Below are 20,764 nucleotides of genomic sequence, written 5' to 3' on the forward strand. Positions count from 1 at the left end.
ATGAAGTAGAGGGAGAGATACAGACACACACACACACACACACACACACACACACACACACACACACACATGTATATACAGAAATACAGGGAGAGAATGTCTATTCCATGTGGGGACTTCAGAGTTACTCAAAATGGTACTCCTGAGTTCTCCCAGAGCCTGGGAAGAGTGAGTCAAACAGCCCCGCTGGCTGACCATCTCCTTGTGTATAATTTCAGGTTCTGCAAACAGAGATGGGAACAAGACTGAATGAGCTGTCTAGGTCATCCTGTAGTAGAAGACTGGGCAGTTGGAAAGCAGGTCAGCATAGGGTTGAACACCAACCACCAAAAAGCTTCTTCAGATGAATATAGGACAGATGTCTCTGGTAGCAGACACAATTTTTTTTGTGTGTATTTCTTTCTGTCTCAATAATCTATCTACTTATATATTTTCACTTGATTTTAGCCATTCAGATTGTTATTTCTTTGAAGATTCTGAGACACACAGTTACATTTTTTTAAATGCTACTATTTATGTGTATATCTGTATGTAGATAGCACACATGGGTCTGGATGCCTCTGGAGACCAGAAGAGGGTCTAGAATCCACTGGAGTTGAAAGTTCACTGCAGGGACTATGATGGTCTCCTGCAGCCTCTGCAACTGGCTTTGTCAGTAGGCATCAAGTGTCAGAGGAAGGGAAGGGGGTGATGTGTATGGGGGTGAAACTCTTGGCTCCAGTTTCACCATGACAGCCACACACTGTAGTCTTGGAGGACTCAATACTTTCTTCTGCAATAAAGTTTCTGCAGAGCAAACTTCATATCTTTGTTCCTCAGACAATAGACCACTGGATTCAAAGACGGAGTGAGGACAGAGTAGAAAATAGATGCCAGGCGACCCTGGGTTGGGGAGTACCGAGAGGCGGGCCTCAGGTACACGAAGCTTCCAGTTCCATAAAACAAGATGACTGTGGTCAGGTGAGAGGAGCAGGTGGAAAAGGCCTTCCACCTGCCGTCCACTGAGGGGATGCGGACAACTGTGTACACGATGCCCACATAGGAGAGGACCGTGAGGGCGAAGGAGCTCATGACGATGCAGCTGCTCACAGCAAAGCCCACCTCCTCATTGAGATGGTAATCAGTGCAGGACAGCCTCATGACTGGAGGGATGTCACAGAAGAAGTGTTCAACAACATTGGGTCCACAGTAGGGGAGGGAGAAGGTGTTGAAAGTGTGGAAGGCTGAGTAGATGGCCCCACTCACCCAGGCAGTGACCACCAGCTCAACACGACATTTGTGGCTCATGATGGTTCCATAGAGCAGTGGTCTGAAGATGGCCAGGAACCGGTCATAAGCCATAGCCGTGAGCAGGAAGCATTCAGTAGCAGAGAGCGTGATAAATATGTAAAGCTGTGCTACACACTCAAGATAGGAGATGAGCCCCGAGCCTGTGAAGGACATAACCACTGCCTTGGGGATGGTGGCTGAAGTGTAGCACATGTCCAGGAAAGACAAATTCTTCAGGAAGAAGTACATGGGGGAGTGGAGCCTCCTGTCTCTCATCACAGCTGCGATGATGGAGATGTTCCCCAGGAGGCCGAATGTGTAGACAAGCAAGAAAAACGGGATGACCACCAATCTCAGCTGCGGGGTGTCTGAGAAGCCCACGAGGATGAAGTGAGTCACTCTTGTGTGATTGGGCATGTCTGCTCGAATTGTGTTCAGATGCAGGGGCCACACACAGCTAGGGAGGGGACTGCAAGAGGAGGCAGGCTCAGACGTGTGTATGCAGCTCCACGTTGTCTACAGGGTCATGGCTTCCATCAGAAAACTATCACTGTGAAGCAGCTCATCTAAATGGTATTTCAAAAACTCAGGAGGAGGAGAGGGAGGAGAAAAGGAATGGGAAGTAGAAGAGGGAGGGAGGAAATAGAGAAAGGGAGAGACAGGGCATACCTGCCAAAGTCTATAGCTCTTAAATTCTCCTTGGCATCAAGTGGAAAGCAGTCCCTGGTTTTAACTTTCTTTTTATTGGAGCAAGTCAACTCCTAAACATTTCAATGTTGTTTAAATGGTCAGTATTTTTTAAATTTTATTCTCATAAATATAACACATTTTCTTCTTGATAGTCAATAAATTTTTTGAATCTCCTTCCTCATTTTTATTCTATTGTTTTTTCTTTCTATTGTTTTTTTACCACTCCTACATATACAATTTTTACTAGTAAATATATTATTAATTTTACTGTAGAGACTTTTTTTTTAAATCAAAAAATCATTCTAATAACACGGTTGGGCAAATGTCCTCTGGTGAGGAACACATGTCATGTGAAATACTTGAGTTCCAGGTTTCTGTAAATCCTTGTTCCTAGAAACCATGATTTTGTTTATTTTTCTCCTGCTTTTCTCTTTTACTCTGTGGTGTGTGATGCAGGAACAAGCTGCACTCTTTCTATGTCTGTAGAGATGCTCAATGTCTGACGAAGAGCCCTCAGGGGATATTAGTGATGGGACAAACCAAAGCAAGCTTCATGGTCTCCCTCAGACATGAGCCTGGAATACTTGCTCTGAGGCAGGGCTCTATGTGGACTCAGCTGTGAGTGAGCTCATGTGTGCGGACACACATAAACCCCCCGACACTCACTGACTGAATGTGTAGGCTGCTGGTTAGGTTTTAAAGAATATGTTATTTCTATGGAAGTATCTTTTTTCTCTGGACCCCCCCCCCCTTTTCTTTGGTTCATCAGCATCTCCAGAGAAGACATCTGCACAGGTGCTGACAAGGGGAGCCATGGTTCCCACTTTTATCACATATTCTCCAACCCTCTTGACTGCACTACTATTTGGCTGAGAACCTGCAAAAAACTCCATGCCAGAGAGCGGGGAACAATGCAGGCATGGGGCTCAGTGAAGGCACTGGCGGCAGTCTGGGTGCTGAACTAGATTCTGGGAGCTGGAGGGAGCAGTGTGGGGATTTCCCTTTGAAAAGGCAAAAGTGCACAACGCTTGGGAAAGGGCAAAGTTTGTAGAAAGCACCAGTGCACGGGTACTCTGGCGGAACAGAAGTGGCTTTGGTCTCACCTGGAATTCCTGATCTAGCTCGCCAGCTATGTCCCATCAAATGGAAGGAGAAGTCCTTGAAGGAGCTGGGTGTGGATGAGTGGGTGTAGAGGTCCTGGTTACTGGGACTGGAGAGAGGGCTCAGCAATCAAGGACAGTGCCTGTTCTTCCACAGGATCCAGGTCAAATTCTCAGCACCCACATGGCAGTTCCTAACTCTCTGTAACTTCAGTTTGATAGAATCTGATACCCTCATACAGATATCATGCAGACAAAATTCCAATGTTTATTAAATAAATAAATGTTCAAAACAATCTAAATTTTCTTATGTTTTATAAAATCCACAAAAATATAAGCAATATAATTATTTTTTTCTAGAGACAGAAGCTGAGAAAGAGTCTGCTCTTGTGGAAGAGGATTAATCTTGGGTGGCACTGACCCTGAGGGGTCAGCAAGCTGCAGCCGGAAAGACTCTAAGCTTACTGGTTAGGTGACTGTGTTTGTCACTTGACTGAGGCAAGGTCACGGTGGCTGTGGGCCAGGTGCTCCCCCTTCACTCCCTCTCATCTTTCCAGTCACTTCTCCCTAATTCAGCATGATAAACCCTGGCACAAGGTATTACCTCTGGTTTTAGAAGAAATCAATTCCAGATCCTGACTGGTTTGTCTGCCTGAATCTGATGTGACTGGGATGTGGATTTTGCTAGAAAGTGGTATTAAATTTGAGATATTCGCTAATGTCTTTTGTGAAAATGAGGGGACATTTACAACATCTTTCTTTAGCCTTGGGGAAACTTGTACCTTCTAAACTTTACTTTGAAATACGGTTCCTCTATGAATGCCCTTGTTGGTGTAGCAAACATTAAATACCAACATAACTGTAACAATTTCTTCGCATTATACCTTTACATTGTAAGTCTCCCTCATTTGTCCACAAATGACCCAAACAGGCAGTTTCTGTCTCTGTAAATCATCTTTAATATTCAAAGTGTAACTTGGGTAGGAACCTAAAAGCAACTTACTGATAAAGTGTAAGGAAGTGCTGTGATGTTACTGACCTGTATAAACTGGGGAAGATTTCTGCTTTGAACTGTTCTCCTTATTTGCACCAGCCAGAGTGGTTGCTCTCTATTATTAAAAGAATTTTTCCTTTATTGGTCTCTAAGTGCATGGAGTGATTTCTCACTGAAAGCCATAACAGCAGCAGAATTTTCTTTCTGTCCCTATCTTATTGAAGTAGTGTGATGTCCAGGCTCATCTTTCTTGCTGACAGAGGAAGGACTTACCTCTTTCCCATAGACCGTGTCCCCTGTATGGATGTCATCACTTTTTATACATTTCTGCACTGGTGGGCACTTTGGTTGTTTTTGTTGCTCAATTACTTCCAGGAGTGCTTCAGCAGACACATTAATGCAAACATCTCTGCAGTGTATGGATTTAAATCCCTTTGGGTACGTACTTAGAGTTGGGTGTGCTAGACCATGGGATTATTCTCTTACTAGCTTTCTGACCATTCCACAATCAGCTTTTTTTGTATCTGTTAAGAAGGTTAGGTGATGAATAATTATTAGCTTAACTTATATTACAGTGTCTCGGGCACTGAAATATTAATAAAACCTTTTAAATTATCACTAGTCAAAACTGAATATGGCCTGTATTCACAGGGTATGGGAGATGGAGGCAGAAGAATCAGAATTCTAAGAGAGTTTGAATGTAACTCGGGATACATGAGGGCCTATTTTAAAAATGTTAAAGTACACCAAAAAAAAAAATATTGGCTACCTAATTTACTTGGCCATATAGTGTCTTCCGTGAGGAGGAGAGAAATGAATGCTTGTTCTCAGCCTGCTTTCTCCTTTATACAGTCCAGGGTCCCTGCCCACATGGTTCTGCTTCACACATCAGTTCATCCAAGCCAGACAATCCCTTGTAGAGATTCTCAGAGGCTAGCCTTAGTGTGAGCAATCCCTCAAAGTGTGCCTTGAAGTTTTATCTTCCAGGTGGTTCTACGTCTAGTCAAGTTGGCAAGAGCGTTTAATTATCTTAGTAGTTCATTAGGTAGGTGAAGTGGAGACCTGCCTTTTCTCTCAGTTAATGGAGTTGAGTCCTGACACCTGACATGAACTGGGGATAAACACCCCCTGCTATGTTTTCTATTGCAGCCTCAGTTCCTAGTGCACAGGGGCCTGAATTTCCAGAGTCATATCTCTGGTGCGTTTAAGATTCTGCTTTCCCCCAGATTAGCTGGTTAACTGAATTTAGATACAGTTTAAAAGGCAGATTTTTGATTGTGTGTATTATTTTCAATTTTTATGAGTTTCTAACTTTAGTTCCTAGACAGTGTAAGAGAAGGACCAGCTTAGACTCAGACCAAAAACAAAAGAGACAATGAAATACAACACTGGATACAGAGCCAGTCCCTGTCCACTCAGATGCTGCTCTGCATTCCCTCCTCAGCGGGCATCTCTCTAGATCTGGAAGCCGCCATCTCCCACTCTAGTGATGTAACTGGCTTCCTTGAATTCCGCGGGCATCAGAGGAAGCAACTCATGATTCTTGCAAACTCAGACAGTTAATCACCTATGTGTACGGTTGAGAAGACGGTTTTAAGTCAAGGTTATTAGTTAGTTGGCCTTGAATTCACTCTCTGATCACAAAGGTCCTGAACTTGCAATGCCCCCTGTCTCTTACTCTGAAGTAGCTGGACTGATAGTCTTGTTACCTCAGGCCCTTTTCAATATTCTGAGTTTGACTGAGGATACTTGAACAACTTGTAATTTACAGCAGTTTCTCTCTTAATATGTATAAAAGCCTGATAAGCAAAACCACATATTCTGTCTTGTGCCCAGTTGATGATATATTAAGAACCAGTGGTGAAATCATACTCAGAGTAGTTGTGATACACAAATGCTGAGCTTTTTTCTAAAAAATTCCATAATTTATAGACCTTCAATTTTCCTAAAAGCAGAGCAAGTTGGAGATACATAATGAGGACATCACTTTCAATTATGCACAGAGAATAATCTTTTCAATTTCATTTATCTCAGTCAGCTCTGACCTGGTGGAATGATGCTCACTTTCTGTGTCCAAAGGTCATCAAGTGATGACATGGACAGTAGGAGTGTCTCAGGTGGTAACTCTGCTGTTCTGGCAAGGAATTGCTGGAGGTGTGGATGCATGAAGCTGTCTGATTTCATTGTGTGTCTAAATATTTTAATGTGATTCACCTTCCAGTTCATCTGGGAAAGGAGATAGCATGCTTTGATATGTCTGGGGAGCTTGCTCTGGGAATACGTTTGGTCTGTCAGGTACCATTGACTAAGATTTCTCAGGGTCCCTATGGGTCATCTTAGGGATATCTTAAAAAAGCATTTCCTGGGGCTACAAGAAAATGTCAGTTGGTATAAGTAAATCATGGTTTTATTTTTCAGAAATCTCAGACTTGACATCCAATGAGACAGATATTTTAAGACAAACATATCTCCATTTTATTCAGTCCTCAAATATGAAATTACGAAATATGAACTCACCATTTTCCTTGTCCAAGTTCTTAGGGTATGTAGGAACATCAACCAACTCCACTGTGTTCTTCTTCTTTTTGTTTTTTTTTTGTATTTGAATGTATTTTTTCTTTTTTTTATTGAGAAAAGGAGAAAAAAAACCCACAAGTTTCCACCTCCTCCCAGCCTCCCATTTCCCTCCCCCTCCTCCCACCCTTCTCCTCCTCTTCCCACCCTTCTTCCCCTCCCCCCACTCCTTTTCCCCTCCCTCTCCAGTCCAAAGAGCAGTCAGGGTTTTCTGCCCTGTGGTAAGTCCTAGGTCCTCTCCCCTCCGTCCATATCTAGGAAGGTGAACATCCAAACTGGCTAGGCTCCCACAAAGCCAGCACATTGCGTAGGATCAAAACCCCGTGCCATTGTCCTTTGCGTCTCATCAGCCCTCATTGTTCGCCATGTTCAGAGAGTCCAGTTTTAACCCATGTTTTTTCAGTCACAGTCCAGCTCGCCTTGGTGAGCTCCCAATAGATCAGCTCCACTGTCTCAGTAGGTGGGTGCACCCCTCGTGGTCCCGACTTCTTTGCTCATGTTCTCCCTCCTGCTCCTCATTGGGACCTTGGGAACTCAGTCCAGTGCTCCAGTGTGGGTCTCTGTCTCTATCTCCATCCATCACCAGATGAAGGTTCTATGATGATATGCAAGGTATTCGTCAGTATTGCTCTAGGATAGGGTCATTTCAGGTTCCCTATCCCCAGCTGCCCAAGGAACTAACTGGGGACCTCGGCTTGGGCACCTGGGAGCCCCTCTAGGGTCAGGTCTCTTGCCAAACCTAAAGTGGCTCCCTTAACTAAGAATTGTGGTTCCGTTCTCCCCTGTCCAACCTTCCTTTATCCCAATCCTCCTGTTTCCCCAAGGCCCCACCTCCTTCCCTTCTAACTTTTCTCTCCCCATCTCCCCTTACCCCCATATCACCCCACCCCCAAGATTCAACTCCACTGTGCTCTTATATGTGCTGCTGTGATCTGTGACACTAAACATATGATCCCCCAAAGCCTTGTCTTGCCTTACAGATATTCATGGATGATGTCATTAAAACGGTAGGCTTACTATTGCATGCTGTAAATGACCCTTTGAAGCTTACAACTAATTTTTTATTCGTCAAATAGAACAGGATTTATCATTTTTTTGAAATGCATCTAGATTGGTATACAGAAAACCAAACCCAGCACTGATGGGGCAGGGGAGGAGGGCTATGAACCTGAGACCATTCTGGGCTGTGATACACAGTCCTGTCTAAAGGAAAACAAAGGAAAATAAATGTGTGTGTTTCCGTGCGTGTGTGAGTGTGTGAACACATGTGCCTGTTTGTGGCTTGCATACCTACACTATTGGTGTTTCTTTTACTATATCTGCTCTGGTACAGTTTGTTTCCTGAGATTTGTCAAGGTCCTTCTGGAAACATAAATACAAAGGAGACAGATGTAAATCTGATGTCTAAAGGTCTATTCAATATTGTTGTGTGAAGAAATTCATGTAACCAAAGCTCTGGACAAACATAACATGAGCGTCAACTTGGGTGGAGGTAATCTATTTTGAGCAGGTGCCCATGTTTGCCAATATGCGCTGACTCACATTTGTATCTGGTTTCTATGACTTTCATTTTGCATGTGAGATTCATGCATGTTGTTGTCTATATTTCTTTCTATGTTGTTTTTTCTTTTGATTCTCCTTTTATTTTTACTATTTTATTTTACTTTTTATTAATCCTTCTCATTTTAATTATTTGGATAGGGATATACTATACATTTTTTCCTCACTCCCCTTCCCTTATCCTCTCTGTCCTTCTCCTAATCCTGATGATCCCAATTTACTCAGAAGATCTTGTCTTTTTCCCCTTCCTAGATGGATCCATGTATCTCTCTCTTAGGGTCCTCTTTGTTACCTAGGTTCTCTGGGAATGTGGCCTGTAGGCTGGTTGTCCTTTGCTTTAACTCCAATATTTACTTATGAGTGAGTACATATTTTATTTGTCTTTCTGGGTCTGGGTTACCTCACTCAGAATGGCTTTTTCTCGTTCTGTCAATTTGCCTGCAAATTTCAAGATGTCATTGCTTTTTTACCACCGAGTAGCTCCATTGTGTGAATGTATCACATTTCACATTTTCTTTATTCATTCTTTAGTTGAAGGGCATCTAGATTGTTTCTAGGTTCTGGCTATTATGAATAATGTTGCTATGAACATAGTGAGCAAGTGTCCTTTGTTGTGAGTGTGCATTCTTTGTGTATATGCCCAAAAGTGATAATGCTGGATCTTGAGGTAGACTGATTTCCAATTTTCTGAGCCATGCTGGTTTCCAAAGTGGCTGTACAAGTTTGCACTCCCACCAGCAGTGGAGAATTGTTCTTTTTACTCCAAGATAAGCTGTCATCAGAGATTTTGATCTTGGCCATTCTGACAGGTGTAAGATAGTATTTCAGTGTTGTTGTGATTTGCATTTCTCTGATGACTAAAGATGTTGAGCATTTCTGTATCTTTGAGCCATTTGAGATTCGTCTGTTGAGAGTTCTCTGTTTAGATATGTACCCCATCTTTTTAGTCAATTATTTGGTCTTTTGATGTATAGTATCTCAAATTTTTTGCATTATTTGGAGATCAGTCCTTTGTCAGATGTGGGGATTAGTGAAGATCTTTTCTGATTTTGTAGTCTGCCGTTTATCTTGTTGACTGCGTCCTTTGCTTTACAGAAGCTTCTCAGTTTCAGGACGTCAAATTTTTTAATTATTGCTTTCAGTGTCTGTGCTATTAGCATTATATTTTGGAAGTGGTCTTCTGTGCCAATGTGTTCAAGGGTATTTTCCTCTTTTCTTCTATGAGGTTTAGAGTGTTTGTTTTTATGTTGAGGTCTTTGATCCATTTAGACTTGGGTTTTGTGCATGGTGATAGATACATATCTATTTTCATTCTTCCACATGTTTACATTCAGTTATGATAGCACTATTTGTTGAGGATGCTTTCTTTTTTTCCATTTTTTAAATTTTTATTGAGCTTTACGTTTTTTTTTCTGCTCCCCTCCCTGCATCTCCTCTTTCCTTTAACCCTCTCTCAAGGTCCCTATTTTTCCAGTTCACTCAGGAGATCTTTTCTTTTTCTACTTCCCATGTTGATTAGATCTGTGTATGTCTCTCTTAGGATTCACATTGTTGTCTAAATTCTCTGGGATTATGACTTGTGGACTGGTTTTCTTTGCTTTATGTTTATAATGCACTCATGAGCGAGTACATGTGATAATTGTCTTGCTGGGTCTGGGTTATCTCACTCAACATGATGTTTTCTACACCATCCATTTGCCTGAAAAATTCAAGATGTTGTTATTTCTTTCTGCTGTGTAGTACTCCATTGTGTAAATGTACCACATTTTCCTTATCCATTCTTTGGTTGAGGGGCATTTAGGTTTTTTCCAGGTTCTGGCTATGACAAGCAATGCTGCTATGAACATAGTTGAGCACATGTTTTTTGGCAAGATTGAGCATCCTTTGGATATATATTCCAAAGTGGTATTACTGGGTCTTGAGGAAGGTTGTTTCCTAATTTTCTGATAAATCACCACACGGACATCCAAAGGGACTATACCAGGGTACATTCCCACCAGAAATGCAGAGGGTTTCCCTTTACCCCACAGGCTTTCCTGCATAAGTTGTCATCAGTGTTTTTGATCTTGGCCATTCTTATAAGTGTAAGGTGGAGTCTCAGAATTGTTTTGATTTACATTTCTCTGATGACTAAGGATGTTGAACATTTACTTAAGTGTCTTTCAGGCATTTTAGATTCCTCTGTTGAGAGTTCTCTGTTTAGGCCGGTACTCCATTTTTTTTTGTTGGATTATTTGCTCTTTTGATGACCAATTTCTTAAATTTTTTGTGTATTTTGGAGATCAGACCTCTGTCTGATGTGAGGTTAGTAAAGATCTTTTCCTATTCTGTAGGTTGTTATTTTGGCTTGCTGACCGTGTCCTTTGATTTCACAATGAAGTAGAGGGAGAGATACAGACACACACACACACACACACATGTATATACAGAAATACAGGGAGAGAATGTCTATTCCATGTGGGGACTTCAGAGTTACTCAAAATGGTACTCTTGAGTTCTCCCAGAGCCTGGGAAGAGTGAGTCAAACAGCCCCGCTGGCTGGCCATCTCCTTGTGTATAAATTCAGGTTCTGCAAACAGAGATGGGAACAAGACTGAATGAGCTGTCTAGGTCATCCTGTAGTAGAAGACTGGGCAGTTGGAAAGCAGGTCAGCATAGCGTTGAACACCAACCACCAAAAAGCTTCTTCAGATGAATATAGGACAGATGTCTCTGGTAGCAGACACAATTTTTTTGTGTGTATTTCTTTCTGTCTCAATAATCTATCTAGTTATATATTTTCACTTGATTTTAGCCATTCAGTTTGTTATTTCTTTGAAGATTCTGAGACACACAGTTACATTTTATTAAATGCTACTATTTATGTGTATATCTGTATGTAGATAGCACACATGGGTCTGGATGCCTCTGGAGACCAGAAGAGGGTCTAGAATCCACTGGAGTTGAAAGTTCACTGCAGGGACTGTGATGGTCTCCTGCAGCCTCTGCAACTGGCTTTGTCAGTAGGCATCAAGTGTCAGAGGAAGGGAAGGGGGTGATGTGTATGGGGGTGAAACTCTTGGCTCCATTTTCACCATGACAGCCACACACTGTAGTCTAGGAGATTCAGTACTTTCTTCTGCAATAAAGTTTCTGCAGAGCAAACTTCATATCTTTGTTCCTCAGACAATAGACCACTGGATTCAAAGACGGAGTGAGGACAGAGTAGAAAATAGATGCCAGGCGACCCTGGGTCGGGGAGTACCGAGAGGCGGGCCTCAGGTACATGAAGCTTCCAGTTCCATAAAACAAGATGACTGTGGTCAGGTGAGAGGAGCAGGTGGAAAAGGCCTTCCACCTGCCGTCCACTGAGGGGATGCGGACAACTGTGTACACGATGCCCACATAGGAGAGGACCGTGAGGGCAAAGGCGCTCATGACGATGCAGCTGCTCACAGCAAAGCCCACCTCCTCATTGAGATGGTAGTCAGTGCAGGACAGCCTCATGACTGGAGGGATGTCACAGAAGAAGTGTTCAACAACATTGGGTCCACAGTAGGGGAGGGAGAAGGTGTTGAAAGTGTGGAAGGAAGAGTAGATGGCCCCACTCACCCAGGCAGTGACCACCAGCTCAACACGACATTTGTGGCTCATGATGGTTCCATAGAGCAGTGGTCTGAAGATGGCCAGGAACCGGTCATAAGCCATGGCCGTGAGCAGGAAGCATTCAGTAGCAGAGAGCGTGATAAATATGTAAAGCTGTGCTACACACTCAAGATAGGAGATGAGCCCTGAGCCTGTGAAGGACATAACCACTGCCTTGGGGATGGTGGCTGAAGTGTAGCACATGTCCAGGAAAGACAAATTCTTCAGGAAGAAGTACATGGGGGAGTGGAGCCTCTTGTCTCTCATCACAGCTGCGATGATGGAGATGTTCCCCAGGAGGCCGAATGTGTAGACAAGCAAGAAAAATGGGATGACCACCAGTCTCAGCTGCGGGGTATCTGAGAAGCCCACGAGGATGAAGTGAGTCACTCTTGTGTGATTGGACATGTCTGCTCGAATTGTGTTCAGATGCAGGGGCCACACACAGCTAGGGAGGGGACAGCAAGAGGAGTCAGGCTCAGACGTTTGTATGCAGCTCCATGTTGTCTACAGAGTCATGGCTTCCATCAGAAAGCTAACACCACGAAGCAGATTATCTAAAGGGCATTTCGCAGAACTCAGAAGGACGAGAGAGAGAGTAAAAGAGGGTGGGGGAGTTAGAGGAGGGGGAGAGGGCACACCTGCCAAAGTTCTATTGCCGGTAAATTCACCCTGATTCAAGTGGGAAGCAGTCCCGGGTGTTTGCTTTCTATGTAATGAAGCAAATAATTTCATAACCATTTCAATGTTGTTTGAAAAGATAGAGTTTTTTAGTTTTTCTCTCATTATTAACACATTTCCATCTTAATAGCCTATAGATTTTCTAAAACTCCTCCTTTTCTTTCTGTTGCTGATTCACCTCTCCAACACACAATACCTTCTTTACTAGTAATTTTTTTTATTAATTATCCTTTAAAATTTTTTATTAATTTTTTAAGATTCATTTTTTTAATAAAAAAATCATTCTATGAATAGCGTTGGGTCAATGTCCTCCGCTGGGGAACACATATAATATGTATACTTGAGTTGTAGGTTTGTGTCAATCCCTCTTTCTAGAGACCTTGATTTTGTTTATTATTCCTTCTGCTTTTTTATTTTCTGCTCTATGGGTGTGTGACACAGGAACACGCTGCACTCTTTCTCTGCCTGTAGAGAAGGTCAGTGCCTGACGATGAGGCCTCAGTGGACATTAGTGAATGGGCAAACCAAAGCAAGCATCCGTGGTCTTCCTCAGACATCAGCCTTAGTCCAGACTCTGCCTCTGAGAAACCCCACGAAACGATGACCCCCTCCCCAGAGATGCTCAAGACCACTCCCACATGGTATTTAAATTTACCCCAGAGAACAAACATGTGGTTTGTGGTCTTCCTTCCCCATCTCCTCTCTGAGGTGCTGGAAGGCCACCCCGGGGAAAGGTGGCATCCATTAAACCTGGGCTTTTTCTAATTTTGTTTGATTTGGTCTGATTCGAATTATTGCGTCTGCGGAGAGGTTTATCGGGGTGAAGAAACTTTTCACCATGGAAGTATCTTTTGCTCTGAGCTCTTTTCCTGGCTCAGCAGCAGCTCCAGAGAAGACATCTGCCACAGGTGCTGAACAGGAGCGCCGAGGCTCCCACTTTCATCATGTATTTCCAACCCTCCTGACTGCATGACTATTTGCCTGAGGACCGCTGTGGCGAGTCCACAAGACTATAAAGCAAATGTACAGCTGACAGATCAGCAGGCAGATTTACAAAAGATATAATATTGTGAAGAACCCGTTTTTCAGAGCTGTGGGAACACCTGTCTTTGGGATAAGTCACTGTTAATTCTGTAGAAACCTCGTGAAATCACATTTCTCCTCTCTGTGTTATCCCAGCAGTGCAAAGCTGACGGTTCCTGTAGCGTAACCGGATATCGCCCTCCACACCCTGAAACCATACTCATTTTCACTCAGTCAAACCATTGTTCTTATAGCCAAAATCTACAGAAACTAATCACCCACAAGTATCTTTACTGACAGGATTCATCAACAAGGAAGGAGCCGATATGTCTGCTCCAAAAGCAGACTCAGGAAGGTGTAATCTATTGGCCCTTTGCTCTAACCTAACAAGGTATTAATATTCTGTATTTATCCTTCACCTTGTTTTTGATTAACATAAGATCATAGCCCAGGAAACTGTTTTTACCTTTACCCCTAGAGATATAGAAAAAAGGTTTGAGTTGCTTAATCAGACTCAGAGAAATTAATTCTCACTTGGGTACTGTCAGGCACCCTGCTGGAGTCAAAAGCAAAGTCCCCAAGAGATTCCTTTTAACTCAACCAGCTACAGGCACCTTGCCTCCCTCCCAGACCCTCACTATACATACCAACGCTGTGTTCCCGATACTGCCTGGGAGCTTCCCAGCCCAGCTCCCTCTGAGATGTAAGGCGCCTCCTGGTCAGAGCCACCTGTTTTTCGTGACTCTGAAATTACATGCTTGATCCTTTTGTTACCACCTATGGAATCACTAACTTTTCTGTATGCCTATATGAACTCAAAGCTTTGTGGAGAATGGCCCTTTTTACCCTTTTTCCCCATTTCCCTTTTACCCTTCTTCACTTTTCCCCCTTCTTCCCTTCCTTCCCCCCACCCATCTTCCTTTCCATCTCCCAAGGAATAAAGAAACCAGCAGAAGGAACCTGTTCCAGTCAGTCAGTTTGTTCTGCCCCTCAGATCCTTTTCCACTGCCACAGAGAATCTTAGCTGAACCCTGTGGGGGTGCTGAGGCTGGTACTCAAGGCCACCCTGATAGACCTCCCCCAAACCTCCATGGGAGCTCTGGGAGGGAGCAATGCAGGCATGGGGGCCAATGAAGGCACTGGCTCTAGCCTGGGTGCTGGGCTAGATTCTGGGCAGCTGCAGGAGCGGTGTGCGGAGTTCCCTTAGGAAAGGCAAATGTGCACAGGGCTTGGGAAAGGGCAAAGACTGCAGAAAGCACAACTGTTGGTTTACTATGAGTGGGACAGAAGTGGCTTTGGCCGTACCTGAAATTTCTGGAATAGCTTATCAGATATGTCTCACTGAATGGAAGGAGACATACTTGAAGGGGTTGGGTGTGGAGGAGTGGGTGTGGAGCTCCTGGTAACAGCCCCAAGTTTGCTGGAACTGGAGAGACGACTCAGAAGTTAAGAGCACTCGATGTTCTTCTAAAGAATTGGGCTCAGTTTCCAGCACCCACATGGGAGTTCACAATTGTCTATAACTCCAGTTCCAGAGCATCTGACACCCTCATACAAGCATGCAGGCAAAGCCACAACGTACATTAAAGGAATAAATATTCTAAAAAACTGTGTTTTCTGCAGTTTTGTAAAATCCACAGAAATACAAGCAATATAAGTATATCTCTAGAAGTCAGAGGTGAGAAAGAGTCTTCTCCAGTGGAAGAGGATTAACCTTGGGTGGCACTGACCCTGAGGGGTCAGCAGGCTGCAGCCAGAAAGACTCTAGGTTCACTGGTGTGGTGACGGTGATTGTCACCTTGACTGAGGCAATGTAATGGTGGCTGTGGGCCAGGTGCTGCCTCCTCTTTCACTCCCTCCCATCTTTCCAGTCGTCCCTTCCTAAATCGGCATGACAAACCCTGGCACAAGATAACTACTTATGGTTTTGAAGAAAACCAAAGCAGATCCTGACTGGTTCCTCTGGCTGAAGGACTGATAGAAACTGATGGGATATGGATTTTGAAAGAAAATGACATTAAAGTTGAAGATATTTGCTAATGTCATTTGTAAAAATGAGAGGACATTTACAACATTTGTTTTTGGGCTTGTGGAAACATGTAACTTCCAAGTTTTGACACACTTCCTCTAAGAATTCCCTTGTCAATGTAACAAACATTAAATACCAACACAACTGGGACTATGTTTTAACATTATGTCTTTACATTGTAAGTCTCCCTCATTTGTCTACAAATGACTCAAACTTGCAGTTTTTGTCTCTATAACTCATGTTTAATATTCAAAGGGTATCTTGGGTATGAAACTAAAAGCAACTTACTGATAAAGGTGTGTGTAAGAAAGTGATGTGTTTTTAAACACAAAGCAAAGAAAACCAGCCTACAAACCACAATTGCAGAGAACTTAGATAACAATGAGGACACTAAGAGAGACTTATGTAGATCTAATCTACATGGGAAATAGAAAAAGACGAGATCGCTGGGCGGTGGTGGCGCACGCCTTTAATCCCAGCACTTGGGAGGCAGAGGCAGGCGGATCTCTGTGAGTTCGAGACCAGCCTGGTCTACAAGACAGGACAGGCTCCAAAACCACAGAGAAATCCTGTATAGAAAAACCAAGAAAAAAAAAACAAGATCTCCTGAGTAAATTTGGAACATGGGGATCTTGGGGGAGGGTTGAAGAGCAGAGGGGAGAGGCAGGGAGGGGAGCAGAGAAAAATGTAGAGCTCGATAAAAATCAAAAAAAGAAAAAAGAAAAAAAGAAAGTGCTGTGATATTACTGACCTGTATAAACTGGGGAAGATTTCTGCTTTGAACTGTTCTCCTTATTTGCACCAGCCAGAGTGGTTGCTCTCTATTATTAAAAGAATTTTTCCTTTATTGGTCTCTAAGTGCATGGAGTGATTTCTCACTGAAAGCTATAACAGCAGCAGAATTTTCTTTCTGTCCCTATCTTATTGAAGTAGTGTGATGTCCAGGCTCATCTTCCTTGCTGACAGAAGAAGGACTTACCTCTTTCCCATAGACCGTGTCCCCTGTATGGATGTCATCACTTTTTATACATTTCTGCACTGGTGGGCACTTTGGTTTTTTTTTTGTTGCTCAACTACTTCCAGGAGTGCTTCAGCAGACACATTAATGCAAACATCTCTTCAGTGTATGGATTTAAATCCCTTTGGGTAAGAACTCAGAGTTGGGTGTGTTAGACCCTGGGACTATTCTCTTCCTAGCTTTCTGGGGATTCTACATTCAGCTTTTTGTAAGTGGTAAGAAAGTGAGGTGATGAATGAATTAGCTTATTCTCTGGTGCTCAGGCACTGAAATATCACATAAGACCTATTAAGTTATCAATAGCCCAAAGCTGAATAAGGCCTGTAATCACAGGGTTTGGGTGACGGCAGCAGGAGAATCAGAATTTAAGATAATTCTTGGTTGTCTAGAGAGTTTGAATGTAACTTGGGATACATGAGGACCTATTTAAAAAAATGTTTAAGTATACCAAGAAAAATATATTGGCTACATAATTCAGTTCAGAATAAATAATACAGTTGATTATATTGTGTCTTCCGTGAGGAGGAGAGAAATGAATGCTTGTGCTCAGCCTGCTTTCTCCTTTATACAGTCCAGGGTCCCTGCCCACATGGTTCTGCTTCACACATCAGTTCATCTAAGCCAGACAATCCCTTGTAGAGATTCTCAGAGGCTAGCCTTAGTGTGAGCAATCCCTCAAAGTGTGCCTTGAAGTTTTATCTTCCAGATGACTCTAGATCTGATCAAGTTGGCCTGTGAGATTAAATATCTTAGTAGTTCCTTAGCAGGAGAAGTGGGGACCTGCCTTTCCTCTCAGTGGATGGAGTTGAGTCCTGACACCTGACATGAACTGAGGACAAACATCCCCTGCGATGTTTTCTATTGCAGCCTTAATTCCTAGCTCACTGGGGCCTGAATTTCCAGAGTCAACTTCATTATTCAGGTCTCTGGTGAGTTCGGATCCTGCTTTTCCTCAAATAGATTTATTAACTGAATTTAGATACAGTTTAAAAGGCAGATTTTTTTGATTGTGTATATTATTTTCAATTTCTATGACATTTTAGTTCCTAGACACTGTAAGAGAAGGACCAGCTTAGACTCAGACCAAAAACAAAAGAGACAATGAAGTACAACACTGGATACAGAGCCAGTCCCTGTCCACTCAGATGCTGCTCTGCATTCCATCCTCAGCGGGCATCTCTCTAGATCTGGAAGCCGCCATCTCCCACTCTAGTGATGTAACTGGCTTCTTTGAATTCCACAGATATTACATGGCTTCGTTTACTGAAGTTCTGTTACCAGCCATTTGTACAGTTGGTGCTTGAAGAAAGGGAATTCTGGCCATTGGTGGTCCTGACTGACTGCGTGAGACACAGGCAGGCCTCATGGAGGTGGAAGCAGAAGACATGTGGAGGAGGCTGAAGCTATCTAGACTGCAGAGAATGTACTCAGGAGCAATAAAGGATTGCTAAAGACACTTGTGAAATGAGAGAACTCTCTCTCTATAACCTTGTGCTTTTCCTTCAATCAGATCTTCAATGAGAACATAACCTCTTTAGCTTATTGATGGTCAATGATTTGTTAGAAAACTGTCTTAGCTACTGTACCATGTCTATCACCAAAACACTTGACTTGATTTAGAACACAGGATCCATTAACATGGGCAAGGCATGTCAGGGTGGAGTAGCTAACATCAAAGCAGACCCAGGAACAAAGAAAAGTACAATGCTGGGATTCTTGGCATCGGTCTCCAAGGTCAACCCAGTCAAGCTGACAGTGAGGGTCAGTCATCCCATAAGCATGCATGGGAATCTGCTCAGGACCTGGTCTTGTGTTAAGAATCACATGTTCTGAGATGCAGAGCCCACACCTCCAGCATGTTACTGTGCAGTTTGCCAGGAATTGTTTATACAGAGCCTACATCATTTTGAAAATACATAGGTGGGTAGCAAAGATGCCCTCAGTACAGGGTGAGGCACCTGTACACATATTTAAATCAAAGTGTTCTCAGTAGAGTCTGGAGCTCAGGTTTGAAAATCAAAACTTTTTCTTGCCGAGTCTAAGTCTGCATTGGCCTTAATGCAGTTTCCTCACACTTTCTCTGATGTCTTCTTAGCTGATGCTATTTGTCCATGAATGGACAGATCCAAAGCTTAATAGAAGATTCATTTATATTGGTATTTAGATGTGAATATAATTTTAAAAGAGAATATCGTGGTTCTTCAATCCCAAAAACATGAAACAATATGCATCAAAAACATAACTTAACTTTCAATATAGGATACAGTCAAGCCAGAGGCGAAGAAAGCACACTTTGGCATCAAGTATCTTTGTGTCTTTTGATTAGAGTATTTCTAGGTGTTGGAGAGGGTAGGTGAGATGCCTGAACACAACCAGCTCAGGGCAACCCTGAGCAAAGGTGAAATTATCGTATAAGAGGAGGGGGATCTTTTTGGAGTTGTCTGCAATTGCCATGCCTGTGTTCTTCCTTTTGTTTCCTGCTTTGCTTCCTGCTCTTGAGACACTAGGCCTGTGTTTTCATTCTTTTGCCACCTCATCCGTCCACATAATGATGCACTGTTTCCTCTTTCATTCTTTCATCACCTCCACAAAGGCCGAATGCTGACCTTACCTCAGGGATGCTGACCCAACCTCAGGGATGCTGACCCGACCTTAGGGATGCTGACCTGACCTCAGCGAGGCACCCTATGTACAGCCCACCAACAGTTACTCAATGACTCCAAACCTCAGGAATCTAATGTCTAACATGGATGGAAAATGTCCTTCTTAAAACAAAATTCTGTGAGGCCCTGACAGTTACTAAAAGCAACTTGTGCATTGGACCTTCTCAATAAGTTTGGCTTCTGTTTGATCTTTCTTTTTTTTTTTTGGGGGGGGGGAGACAAGTTAACCCAGTGTCGGCAGAGTTACTTCCGGCTCTACTTGGACTGTGAGATCCACAGGAGGCTGGGATCTACTTCTGAGTGCCAGGCATCAGAGAAAGTAACTCATGATTCCTGCCAACTCAGACAGCCTACCATGTGAATGGTTTTAAGTCAAGGTTATTAGTTAGTTGGCCTTGAATTACTCCCTGGTCAAGAAGGCCTTGAATTTTCAATGTCCCCTGCCTCTACCTCTGAAGTAGCTGTGCTGATAGTCTTGTTCCATCAGACCATTACCAATATTCTGAGTTGTGCTGAAGATACATGAACAACTTTAGAAGCAGTAATCATAGCAGGTGCTGTCCCAATATGTAAACAAGCCTGATAAGCAAAACCACATATTCTGTCTTATGCCCAGTTGATGATATATTAAGAACCAGCGGTGAAATCATACTCAGAGTAGTTGTGATATAAAGATACTCAGCTTTTTCATAAAATTTTTTCTCTAATTTATAGACCTACGATTTTCCTAAAAGAAGAGCAAGTTGATGGATTTACAATGAGCATATCACTTGCAATTAAGCAGAGAGGATTTTTTTTTATTCATTTTGTTTTACCCAATCAGCTCTTACCAGGTGGAATGATGCTCACTTTCTGTGTCCAAAGGTCATCAAGTGATAGAATGGACATTAGGAGTGTCTCAGGTGGTAAAACAGTTGTCCTGGTAAGGAATCGCTGGCGGTGTAGATACATGAAGCTGTCTGGTTGCATTTGTATGTCTTAAATATTTTGAAGTGATTCAACTTCCAGTTCATATGGGAAAGAAGATAGTTTGATTTGAGATGGCTGGGGAGCTTGCTCTGGGAATACGTTTGGTTCCTGTCTGGTACCATTGACTAAGACTTTTCAGGGTCCCTGTGGGTTATCTTAGAGCAATTAAAAAACATTTCCTGGGGCTGCATGAAAATGCCAGTTAGTATAAGAAAACTATGGTTCGATTTTTCAGAAATCTCAGACTTGAGGCTCTATGAGACAGATTTTTAAGTCAAAAATTATTTGTTTTCTATTCAGGCCACAAATATGAAATTATGAAATATGAACGCAACATTTTCCTTGTCCAAGTTCATAGGGAATGTAGGAGCATCAACCAACTCCACTGCACTCTTATATCTGCTGCTGTGATCTGTGACACTAAACATATTATTCCCCCAAAGCCTTGTCTTGCCTTACAGACATTCATGGATGATGACCTTAAAATGGTAGGCTTGTTATTGCATGCCATAAATGACCCTTGGGAGCTTACCACTATTTTTTTTTAACTGTAGTATACAACAGGATCTA

The 20,764-nt window shown here is 42.8% G+C and overlaps 2 protein-coding genes across 2 annotated transcripts; both read right to left on the bottom strand.

Annotated features, from left to right (window-relative positions):
* Positions 1-759: 759 nt before the first annotated feature.
* On the bottom strand, positions 760-1,686 carry LOC142860775 (olfactory receptor 5AR1-like). Its single transcript, XM_075992495.1, has one exon. The coding sequence runs from the start codon at positions 1,684-1,686 to the stop codon at positions 760-762; it is 927 nt and encodes a 308-aa protein (XP_075848610.1).
* A 9,606-nt stretch (positions 1,687-11,292) lies between these two features.
* LOC142860772 (olfactory receptor 5AR1-like) lies at positions 11,293-12,219 on the bottom strand. Its single transcript, XM_075992492.1, has one exon. It carries the CDS (start codon positions 12,217-12,219, stop codon positions 11,293-11,295), a length of 927 nt encoding a protein of 308 aa, XP_075848607.1.
* Between the last annotated feature and the right edge of the window lie 8,545 nt (positions 12,220-20,764).

The sequence above is a fragment of the Microtus pennsylvanicus genome, chromosome 11, assembly GCF_037038515.1.
Source record: "Microtus pennsylvanicus isolate mMicPen1 chromosome 11, mMicPen1.hap1, whole genome shotgun sequence".
Lineage (NCBI taxonomy): Eukaryota > Metazoa > Chordata > Mammalia > Rodentia > Cricetidae > Microtus > Microtus pennsylvanicus.

Coding starts and splice junctions, on each gene's coding strand:
- LOC142860775 (XM_075992495.1), bottom strand. CDS start 1,686: ATGCCCAATCACACAAGAGTGACTCACTTCATCCTCGTGGGCTTCTCA.
- LOC142860772 (XM_075992492.1), bottom strand. CDS start 12,219: ATGTCCAATCACACAAGAGTGACTCACTTCATCCTCGTGGGCTTCTCA.